At 37.9% G+C, this 22,853-nt stretch overlaps 3 protein-coding genes across 3 annotated transcripts in view; all 3 read right to left on the bottom strand.

The window, feature by feature from the left end:
- btbd3a (BTB (POZ) domain containing 3a) overlaps positions 1 to 22,853 on the bottom strand; it is a 176,087-nt gene that overhangs the window by 39,839 nt on the left and 113,395 nt on the right. The window lies entirely within an intron of this gene.
- Positions 1,714 to 16,034, bottom strand: ccsapa (centriole, cilia and spindle-associated protein a). Its single transcript, XM_022674528.2, has 4 exons — positions 15,806 to 16,034; positions 13,622 to 14,016; positions 12,314 to 12,618; positions 1,714 to 9,584 (listed from the first exon to the last, which is right to left on the bottom strand). Exons 2-4 carry the CDS (start codon positions 13,992 to 13,994, stop codon positions 9,408 to 9,410), a joined length of 855 nt encoding a protein of 284 aa, XP_022530249.2. The 5' UTR covers positions 13,995 to 14,016; positions 15,806 to 16,034; the 3' UTR covers positions 1,714 to 9,407.
- acta1a (actin alpha 1, skeletal muscle a) lies at positions 17,209 to 21,017 on the bottom strand. The gene is made up of 7 exons (XM_007238929.4): positions 20,932 to 21,017; positions 19,833 to 19,972; positions 18,938 to 19,262; positions 18,649 to 18,810; positions 18,364 to 18,555; positions 17,935 to 18,116; positions 17,209 to 17,805 (listed from the first exon to the last, which is right to left on the bottom strand). Exons 2-7 carry the CDS (start codon positions 19,959 to 19,961, stop codon positions 17,662 to 17,664), a joined length of 1,134 nt encoding a protein of 377 aa, XP_007238991.1. The 5' UTR covers positions 19,962 to 19,972; positions 20,932 to 21,017; the 3' UTR covers positions 17,209 to 17,661.

Raw genomic sequence — 22,853 nt, 5'->3', positions numbered from 1 at the left:
TACAAAAAGAAGTTCAGTCAAGTGTAATATTAGTGTATATATATTAGTGTATTAGTATATCGTCGCTGTCCTATAAAAAACACTTGTCTCCATTTATTCATTACTGCATAATTTGAACACACAAACTGTCCCTTACACTGTGCCAAAATTTCTTAATGAACGGACGAATAGAAACTCTTCAAAATGACCTGAAATAAACTTTTTTTTACATTGATTTCCACTGAAAGTTTACAAAGTTTTTTCTCTCCTGTAAAGTTTTGGAGATAAATGTTTTTCATTGGACAGCGACGATATATTGTTTTAAATTAAAATTAAGTGAGTATGCTTTTACTTTACTTTTTTGTACATATCAGTGACATACTAAACACTAAATATAATTATACTTAAATATACTTGGCTTATACTGACGAGTATACAGAAAATTCTAAGTATATTTGGAGTTTATCCAGATCTAAATGAGACGTAATCTGACAAAGACACTAAGAGATTTCCTGAAAAATGTGTAAAAAAAAAAATCACAAATTCCAAAATGGCCGACTTCCTGTTGGGCGGAGCTAACACAAGCCAGTTGCAAATATGTGCAGGGTCGAGTTTTAAGGCATTTTCCGAATGTTAAATGTGCATTGAAATGTGAAAGGTGGCGCTATAGAGCCAATGAAAAACATATATTCAAAATTTTGTGGGTTTTCATTCATTGTAACCTCCTCAAACACCAAGCAACACCAAGATGCATTCACTTCCTGTTTTGATGGGGCATCTCAAGCAATTTATACTTTGCTTTATATGTAAAGTATGCTTGGCTTGAAGTTTGAGGTGGAATATTTTAGTCTAAATAGTACACGAGTGGCAATGAACATAATCATTTAAGTGTATTAAATTAATCAACACAGTACAGATAAACATTTAACAGATTTTATCATTGAAAATATTATTTTAAGGTGTGAGAGCTTTATAAGAGGTTTCATTTATATTATAATCCATTGCCACATACACATCCTGAGTATTTCTACTTTATCTTTATATGTGTAGTCTAATACTAAATTTAATTCAAGAACATTTAAAACGACCTACATCTAAATCTAGAAGTTATACTTCACTCTGCCAAAATAATAAGAGACCACTTTAACCAAATTAAAAACCTCTGGAATATAATCAGGAGGAAGATGGATGATCACAAACCATCAAACCAAACTGAACTGCTTGAATTTTTGCACCAGGAGTAAAGCAGCATAAAGTTATCCAAAAGCAGTGTGTAAGACTGGTGGAGGAGAACATGATGCCAAGATACATAAAAACTGTTATTAAAAACTAGGGTTATTGCACCAAATATTGATTTCTGAACTCTTAAATCTTTATGATTATGAACCTTGTTTTTTTTGCATTATTTGAGTTCTAAAAGACAATATTTTTATTAGTAATTTGAGAGAGATGTTGTCTGTAGTTTATAGAATAAAACAACAATGTTTATTTTACTCAAACATAAACCTATACATAGCAAAATCAGAGAAACTGATTCAGAAACTGAAGTGATCAGAAATTTGAACTTTACAAATACAGTCCTATGAGAACTCCCTGGGGTTGCCAGATCCTATATGGTGAAAAAATAAGGCGCAGACAAGACATTTAAAAGATTTAAGCTGCCTTGCCTTCATAACACATTATTAATCATTATTAATCCTTATTTTACACATTAAAAAGACAAACAAGCGTGAATTTACTCAAACATGTTTTTATTCACAGCAATGCTCCAAAGTGGTTTTATTCACAGATGAAAATATATCTAATTGTGCATGTTTCGTTTTGCTCGTCGTCTTCATCCTCAGATACAAATACAGTGGTTAAAAATGTAAACATCGTCGCAAAATAAACAGCAAGTCAATCATGAGAATAGATTTCATTAGTAATATAAATAAGAACATTCTGAATATAGTTGTGTCATCTGCAAAAATGCATATAAGCTTGAACAGCATTGTATTTTTTTTTCTTCTCTTGAGCGCAAGCAGATGTAGCTTAAAAACAATCATTTATTAAACAAACTCCAAACAAAAGCCGAACCATTATAAAGAGGAGAGAATCTGTTGTGTGTTTTATTGTTTTTTTGGTCCATCAAAAGCTTTTAAAAGAGTTAAAGCTTCACTGCAACCCGACTGTTTCCTCCTGAGGCTCATTATAATAACAGACATATATCCAGAGAATGTGAAAATACATTAAAGGGGAATTTCACTGAATTTTAAAATTCTCTCATAAATCTGTGGTTTTAATGTGAACAAAATTACTCAGAGTGGGTGTTTAGTTTAAAATGGTTAATTGTAGAGAAAGTATCGATTTAGATTTTTTTTTACAGTGGTGGTGAATGGATGAAGGGTTTGCTTTTACTGCAATATTTATGCATGGATGCATGTCAAAAAATTAGAATATCATTAAAAAGTTATTTTATTTTAGTATTTAAGTTGAAAATGTAAAACTCATATATTATATAGATGTATTAAACACAGAGCGATCTATTTTTTAAGCGTTTATTTTCTTTTACTGTTGATGATTGTGGCTTACAGCCAATTAAAAAAACCAAAATCAGTGTCTCAGAAAATTAGAATATTATATAAGACCAATTGGTACTTTTGGCAGTGTGGGCAGTGTGCCAAGTCCTGCTGGAAAATGAAATGGTGTTGGTTCACTGTATTATATCAAGTCCAAAATCTTATAGCACCTCATGCTTCCCTCTGCTGACAACTTTTATAGAGATGCGGATTTCATTTTCCAGCAGGACTTGTCACACTGCCCACACTGTAAAAAAAGTACCAAATGGTCTTATATAATATTCTAATTTTCTGAGACACTGATTTTTGGGTTATTACTGTCTGTAAACCATAATCATCAACAATAAATGAAGTAAACGCTTAAAATAGATCACTGTGTGTTTAACACATCTATATAATATATGAGTTTCACATTTGTTTTACTGAATTACTAAAATAAAGTAACTTTTCAATGATGTTTAAAAAATCCAAACCCTCCAGTGAAGCTACCACCACCATGTATTTATTTGTCATTATGTGCCATTTTGAACATGGTAAAATATGGTAAATATATATTTTATATCCACACTGGATATCTTATTCTGCTAGTTTCTCTAAAAGCGAGAATTTCACACCAATCCACTTTTAATAACCTATTTTATTATTATTATTATAACGATTAAATTATGCAGAAATATTGCAAAATCTCTAAATTTCCCCCCTTTAGCATAGTGCTGCTGTACCAAGGCTGGCGTGAAGTGTTCACATTCAGAAACACCAAACAAAACAATCTTCTGATTGCCGTCAACTTTATCTTTTCTATATTTCTATCACATAAAAATAACATTTCTGTGAAATGATCTGTGAAAGGACAAAGTGCATTAATGAGCATGAGTAATAAACAGGTGGGGGGTGATCAGGTGAGAGTCAGTTAATCATAAAACAATATTTAATACACTAAAATAGTCACATTTTATGTGTCATACTTAATTCCATCCTACACTGCATAACCAACACGGCATCACCTTAAAACTACTTTTTATTAAAAAACAAAGATTCTCTTTAACATTTACACCTAGATGCAAAAGTTTTGATACCCTTAAGACCCCTTTCATCAAAAAATAAGAGACCACTTAAAAATTATGAGTTTCTTTAATTTGACCAAATTATATTACAGAAAACCTCTGCAATATAATCAAGAGGAAGATGAATGATCACAAACCATCGAACCACCAAACTGAACTGCTTGAATTTTTGCACCAGGAGTAAAGCAGCATAAAGTTATCCAAAAGCAGTGTGTAAGACTGGTGGAGGAGAACATGATGCCAAGATGCATGAAAAATCTGATTAAAAAACAGAGTTATTCCACCAAATATTGATTTCTGAACTCTTACAACCTTATGAATATGAACTTGTTTTATTTGCATTATTTGAGGACTGAAAGCTCTGCATCTTTTTTGTTATTTTAAAATATTTTTGATGCATTGAACTGTCAATTTCTGTCAGTTTCAGACGTGTTTACATACTTAATACATAATTAATATTTGTATGTTTGAAACAAAATCTACTTAGTGGCTATTGTTCTGTTATTATAATTTTTTTTACAAATTCACTACAGAGAATAAATAAATAAATATGATTTTTTTTACTGCATGTTTTGTCAGAATTTTTATTTTCTGAACTTTTATTTTGAAATTTCATTTTAGAAAGAAATAAAACATAAAATAAACCTTTTTGAAATACTATTAAGAACCATAACCTGTGTACATGCCACATTTTATGCCTTACAAATACCATTAAGTTCAGTACTGAAATGTGTAGAATTGGGTCCCATCAACAATACTCTCTCTGCCATTTTATTAAGGTTGCCAAAACTTTTGCATCTTTTGCATGACTGTAACTTAAGGTTAAAAAAAGACTCGTATCACATTTTAAATTGGTCTTAGGCTGTTTTAAATCACAAGATCCTAAATTACATTCGAGAAGGTAAACAGTGTCAGAAGCAGTGCCTGAATTTGGTTCAGCAGCTGCTTCATCTCAGTGAGGTTTGGTCCACTTAAATATTAAAGGCTAAGTTCAAAAAGTGGAATAAAAACAGTTTTAAAACATTCAGATAATTCCATCAAACATACAGCACAGCAAACCATCGAAAAGACCATCGAAACAAATGAGTGAATCATAGAATCGTATAAAATTAATCATTAATTCATTTACGAAAAGAAGATATATCCTAATGTTTCGTGTCAAAAAGTGTTGTCTTTTATTTTGATTAATTTTGATGGTAAAAAAAAACAGCATGGATATCTCAGGCTGTTGGAGCTGTTTGACAAATTTGGATGTTTACCAGCATAGGGTTGGTTTTTGACTGGGTTTGATTGGTTTAGCTGGTCTACATGAGTACGATAACAACCTGACCAAGATTTTTGTTAGCATTATGCTAACTGAAGTCCATTTGTTTATATTCATTTTTAGCTTACAAGTATAGGGATAACCAGCTTTCTTACAACCTTGACCATCTGAAATTAAGAGTAATTGTGAATGTCCATTAGCATTATGCTAACAAAAGTCAATTTACTTAGCCTACCAATACAGGGATGGCCAGCTTTCCAACCATTGTACTCAAAAGACCAATTTAGACCAATTTAGAACTAGTTACCTGCAAAAGCAAGTTTTGGGCTTATTTTGTCTGCAAGGATTTTCTCACAAAATTGCTACTTCCCATTAGCATCATGCTAACAAAAATCCATTCATTTTCAGTCATTATTATCTTACAAGTATAGTTTATGTTTTTCACCTGTGCAACCAGCATCTAAACTCAAGAGCTAGTCTTTTTATCTGGGATTTTTTAACACAAAAAAGCTACTGCTAATGTGAATGCCATTAGCGTTATGCTAACAAAATCCATGTTTTTAGCTTAACAATACAGGGATGTCCAGCTTTCCAACCACTGTGACCATCAAAAGACCAACTTAAGACAACTGGAAACAACTTAAAAATCTATTTAGACAATTTAAAATCCTTTACTGGCAAAACTAGACATTAGCATTATGCTAACTGAAGTCCATTCATTTGCATTTGTTTTAGCTTGCCAGTATAAGCAATTTTCTTTTTTTTGCTAACAGAAGTCCATTATTTCTATTCGTTTATAGCTTACAAGTACAAGATATGTTTTTAGCAGGGATTCATTTTTGTCACACAAAAAGCAAACATATCTTCCTATTAGCATTATTCCAACTGCAGTTAATTCATGATGTACAGCTTCTCAACCATCGTGACCATCAAGAGACCAACTTATACCATCTAAAAAAAACAATTACTAGCAACAGTAACTGTTTAGCATGAATTCTTCACCCAAAAAAATGCTAATATAGCTGTGCATTAGCATTATGCTAACTGAATACCATTCATTTTCCTTCATGATTTTTTTTTGTTCAGCTTAAAACAGTATAGCTGAGATATTTCACTCAAAGAAATGCTAAAGTGACGTCCTATTAGCATGATGCTAACTGTAGGATATGTTTTTGATTGTATAACCAGCTTTTCAAGCACCTTAACCAACAAAAGACCAGCTTAGACCATCTGAAATTAGTTTTTTTTAGCCAAAAACACTGTCTAGTTTTTCTATTGCAGCTGTCTAGTTAGCATCTTGCTAACTGAAGCTGGGGGTATGTATTTCACTTGATTACTAGCTTTTTTTAAATCCATATTGACCATCAAAAACCAGCTTAGACCATCTGAAACCAGCTACTATCTGAGATATTTCATTGAAAAATGGTAATCTGGCTCTCTATTAGCATCATGCTAACTGAAGTCCATTTGTTTTCATTTGAATTTAGCCATGTTAGCATCCCTGTGTGTAGAAATTCTCAAAGGGCTTGTGATAATAAGACTCTGTAAGAGTTTTGAAAGAAACAAAAGGTGAAAACGGCTAAATTACGAAATTAAAACGTGGTTTAAAGAGTCTGGAACACGTTCTCACACGTTCTTTAGCCTCTCTTTTTCTTTTCTTTCGTTAGTTACATCATATGTAAATGGAATGCAGATGAAGATGCGCAGGTACGGACACACTGTCTCTATATCCTACAATGACTGTCCTTTGACCTCAAAGTAAAAAATGTCCTCTAGTGCTGGTTTTGGATCTGTGCCTGCAACCCGTAATCTCGTACCCGCCCCTTTTCACAGGGGAGGTTCACCACTTTTTCAAAAAAATTCAAAATAAAAGTCTTTTATATAAGTGTTTATACTCTGGGGTTTCAGGGTGTTAAAAACACAATAGAAGTCTATTCGGCTAAATTTGGCTCAAAATCTTGGATCGCTTCACAAAGCCAACTGTTGTGCAGTACTGATGCCAACAGCGGTAACTAAGCAACAGTGAAATTTAGAAGTGCTATATTTGTCCAGCCAAAAATATTTATGCAATTTTACCACTTTTCTCTTGTTTTTTAACCCTTTAAAGCCTTTAAAGCAAAGTATGCATCATATTTATTATACAAACCCATCGTTAAAGAAATAGTTGCACCCAGAAGGAAGGATAAGATTGTAATGCTATTTAGAAGAAAGATAAAAGTTATTAGAAACAATAAATTATTAAAAATATGGGAATTCTTGGTTTTATTTATTGAGCTAAACATGCAGAAGTAGAGTGTAACGCATGCTGAAACAGTAGTTCAGAAAAGGTAGAGCCACTGGTTGCAGGACCTCAGTAACGTAATGCTCACTGCTATCTTACACCCCATCAACAGCATACCTGTCAAGTCTCCCATTTTGACCGGGAAACTACCGTATTTTACTCCTCTTTCCCGCCGTCCTCCCGTATTAGTATTTTCCCGTAAATGTCCCGTATTATATTAAATAAAAAAATATATATTATTGAGGAGACAGGGCACTGACCGCTCTGAGTCTTTTAACCAATCGTGGAGCCGGTTCAAGGAGCAAGTACCGCCTTTCAGGAGAAACAGCCAATCAGCTTGCAAAGGAGGGTCAGTGTGGGGAAGCCCCCCGTCGCTGTGAGTTCAAGCAGCTAGTCGGAGCAGATGATGTTAAAACATATCTGGATATTCAGCGATTTTTCTAAAAGAAAGGTAACGGTAGGCTAATCATGTAAACTGTGATGAGATTTTTCTGATAGCTGCTAAAAAATACTCGTCTCTGAAATAAAACACACAGATTAAACCTTTAAAAATAAAAGAATTACAGCTTGTGACTCAGCTGAACTAGAAATGTGGAGAGGACCGAAATGAACTGAACTGATCAGGGGTTGAGTAAACAAAAGAAAGAAGTATTAATTAAAGATTATTAATTGTGTAGGCCCCTTAGGACTAATTTTTACTGATGAAATATATCTGGTCCATGTCCGTTTAGTAAAAGCTCATAATACTATTTTTAGGTCACCAACAGTCATTTTGCAGAATTTGTGCACCCTTTGTTCAATTTTAAATCTATTAAATAAATAAAAAATATATTATATTAAAAAGAGTGCTTTTATGCCAAAAAGACATGAAATCTTAACTTTTTAAAATATCTAGAAAAGGGTTTTTAATTTGGCTGTATTAAAAGAATGACATATGTAGGAATGTCCACAACATTTCAGATTCTGATAATCTAATTGTAGCGTGTAAGTGGTTCACATGTGGTTATTTTAGATCTTTTGTAAACCTGTTTTAAAATGTAAGGGATACTGTACCTTCGTTGGGCTGGTGGGACGACTTTAAGCAGACAGAGGACAGACTCCTCTGGAGGTGAGGAGTGTTCAGGTAAATTTCTGGTGTGTTTCTATAAATTTTGGCGGCAAAAAACACAGCAGCTCCACTGACTGATTAAAACCCTGACAACAGTCAGAGTCCATTCCTATAGGTGCTTCCAGCACAAACCTGAATTTTAACTAAACAATAAACAGAATAAATAATAAAATAATATTACTGTTCCCTTAAATGTGCTGCTGTATTTTTACAGCGTGAACGAGCAGCTCAGTATCAGTCTCTGCTGAGACATGCAAAAGCAAAGTGCCTCGATGTTAAAATACCAACGTGCCAAAGTCAGAGCTCACCTGGCTCTGAATAAAAAGGGAATGATAAATGACACGCCGATTGGTTTATTTCATGTTACGCCCAAAATTAACCACACGTATGATTAATTAAGAGAATTAGTTCATGCCTTTAGCACATTTCAGGCTGTGCAAGGTGTATTTTTTGGTGCCCTCAAGATACCAAAGACACACCGCAATCGTTTGGGGCGCCACAGATCACTAAAATAGGGTCCCAAATGTGTTCCCAGACTATGACACCATACAAAATGCATGACCAAAAAATTATAATTCTGGTTCACTACATAACAGCCTTGTTCAAATCAGTTAATTCTTTCTAGGTGCAACTATTATATTGACAATGAGTTTTTGAGACCTCTACAATATCAATTTGTTAAATAACAAATAGTGTGATTAATACTACTGAACAACCATATTAAATAATATATACAATAATATATACAATAATCTATAATTAATAAATAAATAAAGCTAATTGTTTCTAATCTGTATCTTGTTTCTAAAGTTGCATTTAATCTGTAACGCTCTAGTGGACTATCTGTGCACTGCATGCACCAGAGCACCAATACCAATTTCTAAGTTTAAAAGATAAAACAATTTACTTTAGTTTATAATACCCGATGTATCCAATAGGACATACTATATCAAAATAAAAGTCATCTTAGAACTAGAATGTGATGGTTCAGGTTTTAAAGGATTAAAAAATGTTTTAGATTGAAGACTGAACACACAGGCCAAACAATCTAAATTAGTATCAATTACATTTTTGAAAAAATGGTGAACCGTTTCTCTAAGCTCCATCATCTCGATTCTGATCCTGGATCAGGAGTTTGGTCCTCTCTCTGCTTCTACCTCAGCCTGGCCGAGAAGCAGCGCATGTACTCCGTCATCCAGCGGTCGTCCACCACCGTCAGCGGCCGGCGCGATTTCTCCAGGTCAGCTGACCTCGCTCTCCGACGATCTGAGGTTTTTGCGCGTTTGTCTGCCTCCCGTCGTGTCTGAACACCAACGTCGGCTCTGTGGATCTGCAGGGGGATCGAGATCAGACCAAGAGAAGAACGTGAGGAAAGAATATTAGTGCTCATAGACAGAAATAACTGTATTAATCTAGATATTTATCTGAGATTTTCTAACAAGCTGGAACAGGAGATCATTGGTTCGAATCCCAATTATGCAGCTTGGCATCAGCTGCTGGAGCCCTGAGAGAGCATATTGGCCTTGCTCTCTCTGGGTGGGTACAGTAGATGGCGCTCTCTCTTTCCCCTCAACACTCATAGGGTGATGTGGATCAGCACAAGGCTGCGTCTGTGAGCTGATGTATCAGAACCGAGTCACTGCGCTTTCCTCAGAGTGTTAGCACTGTGATGCCAGTCGGCAAAGCTGCATCAACAACAGTTCAAAAAGAGGCGGAGTCTGACTTCACATGTATCAGAGGAGGCGTGTGCTAGCCTTCACCCTTCTGGTATTGTGGCATTACTAGTGATAGGGGGAGTCCTAATGAGTGGGTTGGGTAATAAGCCATGTAAATTGGTGAGAAAATGGGATTAAAAAATAAAATAAAAGTTCTTATGAGTGAACACCTACTCAGCTTCTTTATATTATTACTATTTTTTAATTTTTTAAGTGTCTTTTCTGAAGAAAATTCAAATGGGTAAAGGTGGAGCTTAAGTGATTTTTACTAACAGGCAGCTTTTAGACAATTTCTGCAGTATTTCAAGTGGTAGCTTAGATGTCCAAGAAGTAGCTGAGGTGTTGCCAATTTGGAGGTATTTTGTCGCTAAGGTGTTACTATAAGGCTGCTAGGATGCTTGCTAAGGGATGTCAGGCGGTTGCTAAAGTGTTGCAAGGTTGTTGCTGCTGTGGTTGCTATGGTATTTCAGATGGCTGCTATGTGCTATACCTGGTGGTTCTAAAATTGTTGCTAAGCAGTTACTGTGGTATTTCACGTGGTAGCTAAAATGTCAAAAAGAGTTGTTAAGATGGTGTTGCTAAGGTGTTACTACGTGACTACTAGGTCTCTTGCTTAGGTTCTTCCGGTGGTTGGTAATGTGTTGCAAGGTTGTTGCTGCTGTGGTTGCTATGGTATTTCAGGTGGGTGCAATGGCAGTCTTTTAAATGCCACTGTGTATGAAAGGTGCTATACAAAGCTAGCCATGCCTTGCCTTTCCCAAGGCTGTTGCTATGAAGGTTGCTATGGTATTTCAGGTGGTTACTGAAGTGTTAGCAATAGTATTCTTTGAATTGTCACTGTATATGAAAGATGCTATACATAGTTCTACCAGAGATTTGAGATTATTTTCTCCGAATACATTTTTAGACATATTTAAACATGTTCAATCGTCAACATTACATATAGTTTTCAGTATAAACATGGTGGTGGTGGCATCACTGCTGGGATTTAATAGTGACACAACTGTAAAGAAATTAGAAATTCAATAAACCATTATCACACCATATCCCCACTCGAATGACTTATTAAGTTTTACAAGTACATCATTAAAGCTGGAACTACAATGAAAAAGTAAAAACCCCAGTGAAACCTCTTTCAGCTGCAGTCATGCTAGCATTTCATTTTCTTGGTACTAATTAGGTGAATGGATCACTCTCTGACACGGCGCTGCACTCTTTGCTCAGGCTGAATTATTCAGCAGTGTGTAGAGCTGTGATATCCGCTGAATGAAAGCTAGCTGGAGCAGGTTTGGATAATGCAAATTAGATCAGAGTATCTGGTCCTCCACTGAACTTCATTCACTGTTTGCGTTCGTATAAATCACCAACATTGTCACCACAGTGTCACATGTGTACCCAAAATACATCAAAAGCCCTATCTGAATGGAATTATTTTCTCTGGGGGATGTCTGTAAAAAATAGTTCACTCTTTGACTCCTAGTAATAAAACTCCTGCATCTGGACTGCATCTGAAAAAACAAGAGGACCAGTGAGTTTTTTTAGGCTTTCTCGGTCACGTGACATCGCGTTCAGTAGCTCCTCCATTTCCACTCGCTGTTCTGTTTACGTGTATCTCCATGGAAATGCATGCTCAAAGTGTAATTACTATAATAAATATTTTATTAAACGTGAGGTGATGAAACTCAGAGATGTGGATCCGGACGGAACTAAAATTACCGGAGGACCACAAAGTTCAGTGAAAAAAAGTAGGTAATTTTCTCAGAGGACGTCTGAGAAAAACACTTACATGGTCGTTCCGGACGAGAATAAAATCACAGAGGATAAAAACCCCCCATTAAAGAGAAAATTACCCCAGAACCCCCTGAGAAACTAATTCTGTCTAGTCAGGGCTAAAGAAGGCTAATATTAAACAGTTTATTACAGTATTAGCATTAGCCGCTAACCATGCTGAGCACTAGCTCTTTTGCTGCTCAGAGGTAAGTATATCAGACTGTAGCCTGCAGCTAATCCCGGCTAGCACTGCTGGAGCAGCATTAGCATTACCTGCTAACTGCGCTTAGTGCTAGCGCTAGTGCTTTAGACGTTCAGAGGTAAGTATTTTTAGCCTATAGTCTGTGTGTTTATGTGCTAATTCAAGTTACATGGGACGAACCACTATTCAGTGCGCCTTAAGTATGAAAACAGATCAGAAAATAGACGTTTATTGATAATGCATCTTACAATCCGGTGCACATTATAGTGCAAAAAATACGGTTGAAAGAGCTGTTTATAAACATGCTGATTATAGAAACACAAGTACTGTTGGATCTCATTCAATATAAAGCTATTAATTCTCTGTTCTTACCTCTCCAGCGGATACCGAGGCTCTCATGTTGGGCCTCCTGCGCTCACGTGTCTCCATGTTCCTTTCGGCCCAGTCGTGACGGATAAAGGAGCGTCTGTTGTCCCGGTTGGAGGTCCGGTCCTTGGCGCTGGATGGCGGCTGGCTCTTGGCTCTGATGGGTTTTATCAGCACGGAGTCTGTGGACTCGTCAGTGTCCAGCTCACGGCGAGGAAAGCTGGGCTCAGAGCGAGGAGCCCGTTGCCTCTGACTCCGCCTCGGCACAGACTCCGACGGCCCGTTCTCCGTAACAGGGTGGTAACCGTTCTCTAGGTAATTAATGGAAAAGTATATAAACAAGATGTTCAAAAGGCTGGGTATTAATACTAATATACAGCTCTGGAAAAAAACAAGAGATCCGTCTGTGATGATGGTTTTCCTGTTTTCTACACCTCCAAAAGATTCTTGGAAACTGGAGAAAACTGCTACAGGAAGACGTCTGGCTGACCCACATGGAAACAGCAGCTTTAGCATTTTGCTCAGATTAACATTGACTGGACTAAAAGTCTCACTTTCAACAGTGAAGAGAATTAGAGTGAATTAGGCAGATGAAAAACTGCAGTAATAAAGTAATTGATGATATAAAAAGAGAATATATATACATATATATATTGTATATACAGCTCTGGCAAAAAATATAAGAGACCACTTTAAAATTATGAGTTTCTTTGATTTTAAAATTGAAATTGAAAACCTCTTCAATAAAATTAAGAGGAAGATGGATGATCACAAACCATCAAACCAAACTGAACTGCTTGAATTTTTGCACCAGGAGTAAAGCAGCATAAAGTTATCCAAAAGCAGTGTGTAAGACTGGTGGAGGAGAACATGATGCCAAGATGCGTGAAAACCATGATGATTAGAAACCAGGGTTATTCCACCAAATATTGATTTCTGAACTCTTAAAACTTTATGAATATGAAATTGTTTTCTTTGCATTATTTGAGGTCTGAAAGCTCTGCATCTTTTTTTGTTATTTCAGCCATTTCTCATTTTCTGCAAATAAATGCTCTAAATGACAATATTTGTATTTGTAATTTGGGAGAAATATTGTCTGTAGTTTTTATAAAATAAAACAACAATGTTCATTTTACTCAAACCTATGAATAGCAAAATCAGCTGAATGTAGGTCCCACTGTTGGGCCCTTGAACAAAGCCCTTAAACCTCACTGCTTTCCATTTGCACCAGCACAGGTATGATTAACATGGTGGTAACAGAATGTCATGTACAATATATGATTGTGTCTGAGTGGTGTTTTTTAAATGTCTTACCTACAGGCTGGGACTGTTCCGTTGCAGAAACAGCTGTGGAGTCCGTGTGCACCTCCCCGTTCACCTGCGGTTCCAGTGGTTCCTGCGCAGCTGTGTTCTCGGTTCTAGGCTCGGAGGAGGATGTGTGTGGTTTAGAGTCGGAGGAATCCCCCTGTCCTCGTAGTTTAGGGCTGGACCGGCCGCTGGAGTCGGAGCCGCTGTCCCAGCCCTCTCCGAACAGGGGCCTGTGGGTCTGCTCCAGCAGCCGGCGGGTCAGCCGGTACTTTACCGAGTCCTCGTAACATTTAGAGAAGGTCTCCCACTTCGGATCCCGGAACTTCTTCATGTACTCCGTCCGGATCCTCTTCGTCACAGCGTTGCTATTGTTGGCCATTTGGCCTTCTTCAGACGGCGACCTGGTAGGTGAAAGGTCAAGGCGGTAGTTTAGTACATAAAAAACACTATTAAAGACACAATCATATTCGCTCACTTGCACTTTGCTTATTTGCACAGCTGTACAGATGTTCTTCTGTAATGTAAACGTCATTTGCAACTTTCTTTAAACATTATTTAGCATAAACCTTCCTCAAGAATTTTGGATGCAATAATATTAATGTGTGTTCAGTTCTGATTTTTATTTTATTTCATTTCATTTATCTCTTTGCTTCGAATGCTCTTCAGTGCTCTTTATTCCTTCAGTACTTTTAACTATATTCTTATTCTATTTATTGTTTTTTGTACCTGATTTGCAGTCATGTAACTTAGTCTGAACAGCCAGATTTGTGAGAATTCAAGAACGTGAGAATTTTAGGACGTGATGCTAGAGAAGATGAAACTGAAACTTCATGTGAAACGCTTCACTTAAGCTCAAGAATGTCAGTTTAGAAGTGTTAACTGTTCACAAGAATGTCAGATATGTACCACATTTAAAAAAAGATAGTGTGAACAGCCTAAAATAAATATAAGATTTGGTGAGTACTTTTACCTGCTGTGTGAACGTAGTCTAATACAGATTTGTACCAAAACAGAGTTGGTTTGTGGATACACACTTCTCTTAATAGGCCTAATTGCAGTTATTTTTGATGATCAACCCTTTTTATTTAATAATTCTTGATAGTTGTTCACTTTTATAATCATGTGTTTATATTCATATTGACCAGGACTACACCATAAAAGGCTAATATTACTTATATCACAATGAGTTTTAAGTTGACAGAAAAATTCTTACATTAAATGAATGAGAAGCCTTTTACCTATCACACCATGGTGGAAGGATACATGTGGTGCGTTGTGAGACATAAAATAGTACTTAAAGTTTACCACGATTTGTCTTTGCCACGATTTTACCACCACTGCCACCATCATCTTCATTATCACTACACACAAACTTAAGGAAAAAACATGGTGGTGGTAGCATCACCATCATTATAAAATATGTATATACATGTGGTGTTGTACTCATTGCAACCCCTGGTTCTATTCACCACTACTACTAAAAAAACAAGATATCTCAGTACATTTCTCCACAACAACGCACTTAACGAGTTAAGAAACTCTAAATTAATGTTTATATCATAACCACTAACCTACACAGCAATGTTTCCTTTTAAATTAGGTGATATGTCCCTTTAAATGCATTGCATTGACATACTATAAGTAGTGTAATACTGTAATATATAGCAGGATCTGTGTAATAATCCCGAGGCCTCTTCTAAGCTGACTCATTACAGCTATTTCATCATCAGGGTGTGATGAGCTTGGATATCATCTTATCTCCTTATCCTATCCTGCACTGCTCTGCTCTGCTCTAGAGTAGCCCAGGCGCTCGCGACCCACATTATTTATTTATAGGCCTTACATAATGCATAAACTGATGGTGTTTCCACTGTGTGGCCATTCATTCATAGGCTTTGTGCTGCAGGTCTGTATATATATGGATGCATATGTTGTAGGATATAGTATTAAGGCTGTTTAAGCATGCATAGTAATTATTTTTTCATGCACATGCTTAAAAATGGGCTTTTGGTTTGAACTCTCAGTTCCACCTTAAATGGTCAGACGATAGAATGTACCTACTGCACCGTTTAAGGTGGAACGGAGAGTTCCAAATGATGTTTATCTAAACTGGCTTTGCATTGCATATTATGGGCTCCGCCCATCGTGTTTACGTTCCCCACCCTACCATCATCAAACCCTAGAACTCACCGTTCCAGCTTCCTCACACTCCCAGATCAAAGGCTACTGGACAGTGCTGCATCTTTTTCATCTCGCGCATCTTTTTTATCTTCTGCATCTCGCGCATCTTCTGCATCTCGTGCATGCTCTGCATCTCCTCACGCTCCCACCATCCCTATAGAGAAGAAAAAAAAACAGAAGCGCGAGCGTATTTTCCCCTTCGAGCTGTTGACTCAGTAGTGCAGGATTTGGCAGCAGGAAAACAAGTGTATTGGCGTGTGCGCACGCGCGGGCGGGCGGCGCACTGGCACCTGATTGGCTCACACTGATGCTGGTGGACACGGTATTAGATCCACTACTGCTAGTGAATGCCTGGCCACTTTATTGGAAACACCTTGCTTGAAGCTCCACCTTTGATAGTATGTGGCCGCTTTATTGGAAACCCCTTTTTCTTGAAGTTCGACCTTGCCTGGCTATGGCCAGTTTATTGGAAACGCCTTGCTTTTAGCTTCACCTTTGATAGTGTGTGGCCACTTTATTGGAAACACCTGTCTTGCAGCTTCAGCTTTGATAATCTGTGGCCACTTTATTGGAAACCCCCCTTTCTTGAAGCTCCAACTTGTTTGGCCATCAGAAACACCTAGGTTGTAGCTCTACATTAGCTAGTGTATGGCCATTTTATTGAAAACCCATTTCTCTTGAAGCATATTGGAAACATCTAGCTTGTAGCTCTATGTTTGCTAAAGTATGGCCAATTTATTGGAAACATCTAGCTTGTAGCTCTATATTTGCTAAAGTATGGCCAATTTATTGGAAACATCTAGCTTGTAGCTCTATGTTTGCTAAAGTATGGCCAATTTATTGGAAACATCTAGCTTGTAGCTCTATATTTGCTAAAGTATGGCAAATTTATTGGAAACATCTAGCTTGTAGCTCTATATTTGCTAAAGTATGGCCAATTTATTGAAAACACATAGCTTGTAGCTCCACCTTTGAGAGTGTATGGCCAGTATATTGGAAACACCTTGCTAGAAGCTCCACATTTAAAGGTGTATGGCCACTTTATTGGAAACACCTTGCTTGAAGCTCCACCTTTGCTAGATTATGGCCACTTTATTGGAAACCCCTCTTTCTCAAAGCTCCACCTTGTTTGGCCATGGCCATTTTATTAGAAATACCTTGGTTGTAGCTCCACCTTTAATAGGGCTTGGCCACTTTATTGGAAACACATCTCTCTCGAAGCTCCACTTTATTGGAAACACCTTGCTTTTAGCTCCACCTTTGATAGTGTGTGGCCACTTTATTGGAAACACCTGTCTTGTAGCTCCACATTTGTTAGTGTGTGGCCAATTTATTGGAAATCCCATCTTGTAGCTTCACCTTAATGGTGCACAGTAAATTAGTTGGAAATCAGTTCACAAAGACAACCACAATTTAAAAACAGATTTTACAATTTTTATTTGTCCTTTAATCAGGGGGTCAATGAAAGGTGCGGTTTGGGAGAGAGGTAGGGAAGGACTGGAGTGAATGGATATGAAGTACAGTTTCTTCAATAGACAACAGGAGCCTTTTTGGGGCTCCATCACCTCAGATCCCTCCAATGTTCAAGTTTGTGTTCAGGTCAGGGCAGAGTTTACAGAAGACGCTGCTGCCTGTTATTGTTCCTATATGACCACTGGTTCCAGAGTTCATACGTTTTGTATTACTTGGTACGAGTAGCACTTTGCGTGGTTCTTCATAGGATAAGAATGTTAAAGTAATAAAAGAGGTGGATGCAGATCCTTATTCGCCTGGTCTCATGGGTGCAGTAGTCATGTTCAGGATGTAGCCGACAAGCATTTGTCCAGAGACACAAGAGCAGCACAGAAGAAAAAGAAACGGGCAGCTTAGAAGCACTTGCGGTGGACGATGCTGGGACCTGCCTCATCGTACTCCTGCTTGCTGATCCACATCTGCTGGAAGGTGGAGAGGGAGGCCAGGATGGAGCCGCCGATCCAGACGGAGTATTTACGCTCAGGGGGAGCAATGATCTGGAGAGAAAAGAAGGAGAAAAGAAAAGGGAATTATGGATGGAGAAAGTCTCGTGACAATAGGTTCTTGTTTGTCATCCAGAGCGTTCCAGAGAGTCCTATTTTTTGTTGGCAATACTTCGCTCTTACCTTGATCTTCATGGTGCTGGGGGCCAGAGCTGTGATCTCCTTCTGCATACGGTCAGCAATACCAGGGTACATGGTGGTACCACCGGACAGGACGTTGTTGGCGTACAGGTCCTTGCGGATGTCAATGTCGCACTTCATGATGCTGTTGTAGGCAGTCTCATGGATGCCAGCAGACTCCATGCCTGAGGTCAAAGAGAGTATAATACTTAGATTCAAAGACATTTACATCACTACAATGCTCCATACATTAGGCGAACACCTTGGGCCTTAATCTGTTAAGAGGCTACCTATGTTAGTGAATTTCTGGGTGGTTGCTGGGATGTTTCTAGGTGTTACATTCCAAAAGCCAATAAGGGTTTTATGTCTAAAACAAGGATTTGGGGCTCCTTGAAGCCTTTAAACTGTTGAATGAATGTTCGTTTTACACACCAATGAAGGAAGGCTGGAAGAGGGTCTCTGGGCAGCGGAAACGCTCATTGCCAATGGTGATGACCTGGCCGTCGGGAAGCTCATAGCTCTTCTCCAGGGAGGAGGAGGAGGCAGCAGTGGCCATCTCATTCTCAAAGTCCAGAGCAACGTAGCAAAGCTTCTCCTTGATGTCACGCACGATCTCACGCTCAGCTGTCAGGGGAGAACATTCAAGTCAGACTATTTTGTCCGTAAGACATTTTTGAAAATTGAAGGACGATTTGAACCATCCACCAAGACACATACCGGTTGTCACGAAAGAGTAGCCACGCTCAGTCAGGATCTTCATCAGGTAGTCGGTCAGATCGCGACCGGCCAGGTCCAGACGCATGATGGCATGGGGCAGGGCGTAACCCTCATAGATGGGCACGTTGTGGGTGACACCATCACCAGAGTCCAGCACAATACCTGAACAGAAAAGGGGGTCAAAAAGTTAGTCAACGGAAAGTCCTTGGGCATCATTCTTTCTATCGGCACATAGTTGGTCTTTAACCAGTGCGCCATTACTCATGTTCATTCATCTGTTCGTTCTTACCAGTGGTACGGCCAGAGGCATACAGGGACAGCACGGCCTGGATGGCGACGTACATGGCGGGGACGTTGAAGGTCTCAAACATGATCTGGGTCATCTTTTCCCTGTTGGCCTTGGGGTTGAGGGGGGCCTCAGTGAGCAGGGTGGGGTGCTCCTCAGGGGCCACACGGAGCTCGTTGTAGAAGGTGTGGTGCCAGATCTTCTCCATGTCATCCCAGTTGGTGATGATGCCGTGCTCGATGGGGTACTTCAGGGTCAGGATACCCCTCTTGCTCTGAGCTTCATCACCAACGTAGGAGTCCTTCTGACCCATACCCACCATGACGCCCTGGAAAAGAATAAGACAAGACGTTAAAAAGCTGCTGGTAGTTAGTGCTAGGTGGTTGCAGTGGTGTTGATAGGTCATTTTTGGGTGGTTTGCTAGATGGTTGATTTGAAGTTTCTATATGATCCATTATTATGGTGTTGCTAGGTGGTTGATATGGTGTAGCTGTGTTGATGCTTAGTTATTGCTATGTTATTGCAGATTGTTGTTATAGGGATCCTCTGGTTACTATGTGGTTGATATGGTACTAGGTCATTTCTAGGTCCTTCCCAGGTAACTGCTATGTGGTTTCTAGGTAAAGTATGGGTAGTTTCTGTCTATAGTGTCGTTGGTTGGTTGATATGGTGTAGCTGTGTTGATGCTTAGTTATTGCTATGTTATTACAGATTGTTGTTATGGGGATGCTCTGGCTACTATATGGTTGACATGGTACTAAGTCATTTCTTGTTCTTTCCCAGGTCACTGCTATGGGGTTTCTGATAAAGTATAGGTGGTTTCTGTCTATAGAGTTGCTAGGTGGTTGATATGGTGTTAAACAACATTAAAAAAGAAAGTAGTAATAATAATTCATACCTGGTGACGTGGGCGACCAACGATGGATGGGAACACAGCCCTGGGTGCATCATCTCCAGCAAATCCGGCCTTCACCAGACCAGAACCGTTATCACACACCAGGGCGGTGGTCTCTTCGTCGTCACACATCTTGAAGGGGTCTACAAATAGACAAACAGGTTAAATAAAACCCTATATAACTTAAATAAACATAGTCAGTGTGATAGAATAAACACAAATGATGTTGGTTGGCTGATGAGAGTATCTATCTGTAGTTAACTCTATAAAACATTAGAAAATTTAACCCAAATAAACATTGTAAATAAAGTCAGTGGTCATTAAGAGTGCCTACCTGTAATTAACTCTATATAATATTAGAATACTAAACCCAAATAAACAAAAAATAAGGGGCCAGTGAGTGTCTACATAAAATTTACTCTGTATAACAGTAATATTAACCTAAATATAGATCTAGTCAGTGGTCATTGAGTGTGACTACCTGTAACTAACTCTATATAAAAAAAAAATTTAGAATAATAAACCCAAATAAACTATATATAACATTAGCATACTAAACCCGAATAAACATTAATAAAGTCAGTGATCAGTGAGAGGGTCTACCTGTAATTAACTCTATATAACATTAGAATACTAAACCCAAATAAACACTAATAAAGGCAGTAATCACTGAGAGTATCTACTTGTAATTAACTCTATAGAACATTGGAATAATCATAAAGTTTAACTTTTTGATATAGAGAGTAATTAACTCTATATAAGATTAGAATACTAAACCCAAATAAACATAAAGTGTAACTTTTTTATATAGAGAGTAATTCACTCTATATAACATTAGAATACTAAACCCAAATAAACATGAATAAAGTCAGTGATCAGTGAGAGTGTCTACCTGTAATTAACTCTATATAACATCACATTAGAACTGAACCCAAATAAACAGTGTAACTTTTTTATAGAGAGTAATTAACTCTATATAACATTAGAATAAGTCAGAGAAGAGTGAAGAGAAGTATTTCATTCAAACTCTTTTTTTGGCCAAGAGTCAAATACTAATGGTGTGTGTCCTAATGCACTGTGTGTGTGGGTGTGGGTGTCTTACCTGGTGTGTGGGTTGCTGCTTAGGTAGAAGCTCGGATCTGCTGCTGCTTCCAGCTACGGACCCCTAGAACCCAGGCTGGGGTTTATATACCCCCAGCCCCTAAACCCACCCCCCAGCCCCCCGGCCCACCCCCCCAGCCCCCCAGCCCACCCCCCCACTCTTCAGACCCTGCAGCCCTCTGGCCCTCTGCCCTATTTGGGCCTTCAAGCCTGTGGGCCTCCATGTATGGAGCTCGACACCAGGCCGAGTGTGAGGCCACACACACACACACACACACACACACACACACACATTCTGTCTCTTTCAGTCACTCTAGTGGCATTCGCAGCAGCAGGTATGCAGGGTGGGATTTTCAGCATACTGACATGAAACAAGACCCCTTTACACTTTGAGGACCCTTATGGGAGTCCACAATACATTTACATAACTTACATATTAGTTCTATAGTTATTGTTTATATGTATACACACACATACATTTGTATTGCATTAAATTGCATGCATTAAATAATTATAAAAAACTGTGTGCATTGTCTGATTTTTATTGCAAAATGAATAAACATTATTTAAAATTAAACAATTAAATAAACACAGAGTAACACACAGTAATTTTACTATCCCCAGTCTTTGTGCCACCTCAGGCCTTGTGGGTTCAAATACTTAGACAAGGGACAGTTCATTTCAAATAAACTATATATATATTTATAGATATGGAAAAAAATAAGTTCAAATAAGGCCACTTCAAATTCATGAGTTTCTTTGATTTTACCAAATTGAAAACCTCTGCAATATCAAGAGGAATCAAGAGGAAGATGGATGATCACAAGCCATCAAACCAAACTGAACTGCTTAAAAAAATGTTTGTGCACCAGGAGTGATTAGCATAAAGTTATCCAAAAGCAGTGTGTAAGACTGGTGGAGGAGAACATGCCATGAATATTAACTTATTTTCTTTATCTGAGGTCTGAAAGCTCTGCATCTTTTTTTGTTATTTCAGCCATTTCTCATTTTCTGCAAATAAATGCTCTAAATGACTAAACTATTTTTATTTGGAATTGGGAGAAATGTTGTCTGTAGTTTATAGAATAAAACAACAATGTTTATTTTACTCAAACATAAACCTATAAATATCAAAATCAGGGAAACTGATTCAGAAAATGAAGTGGTCTCTTTTTTTTCCAGAGCTGTATATTTTGCATCCGATTAGACTATTTAAATATGTTTAAAACCCGTCAGCAATTTTATTAATATATTTTTTAAACATTATAAGTAAAATATCTTAAAACCAATACAAATCTAAGCAAATGCCAGTTTTTGGACACATTTAAAGTTAGGCCTACCCCAAAACCCTCTTGACCAGTTAATGTGATTTTATTACCAAGATGCTTCTGAGAAACTAGGCTAGCTTTTTGGATCTACTTAAATTTTACAGCTTTCTAGCATCCACATAGTGCATCCAACCAAAAAAGGTAGAACGGAGCTTCTTTTTATGGTGATTAGCACAATATCACTTTTAAGACAATAAGACAACACTATTGGCCTATTTTAAACAGGGAAGAGATGCAGCTGACCCAGTTCTCTGGGAAACAAAGTTTTGGTGAGGTGTGAGATCTAGGAATTTCATTTTTAGGTTACTGTGGTTTGAGTTCAGCTTCCTCCAGCCCTTCCTCCAGAGCACAGCGTCGCTTCCTAAAGTGGGCAGCCCAGTTCAGAGAGGGGGGTGTGTGCTGGAGGTCGTGCCAAAAGGGTGGCAACCAAAAGGTATTTCATTCAGCAGGACTCAGAGACACTGAGACTGGCCTGGTAACACTGGGTTTAGCTGCTTGTGGGATCAGAGTTTAATAAGTGTTGACTTAGAGACTTCATTACATTAGTTATCAAATAATCAACTAATTATTTTGGCTATTAATCAAGTAATCAGAT

This window comes from Astyanax mexicanus, chromosome 21 (genome assembly GCF_023375975.1).
Source record: "Astyanax mexicanus isolate ESR-SI-001 chromosome 21, AstMex3_surface, whole genome shotgun sequence".
NCBI lineage: Eukaryota > Metazoa > Chordata > Actinopteri > Characiformes > Acestrorhamphidae > Astyanax > Astyanax mexicanus.
This window is presented reverse-complemented; position numbering and strand designations above follow the sequence as displayed.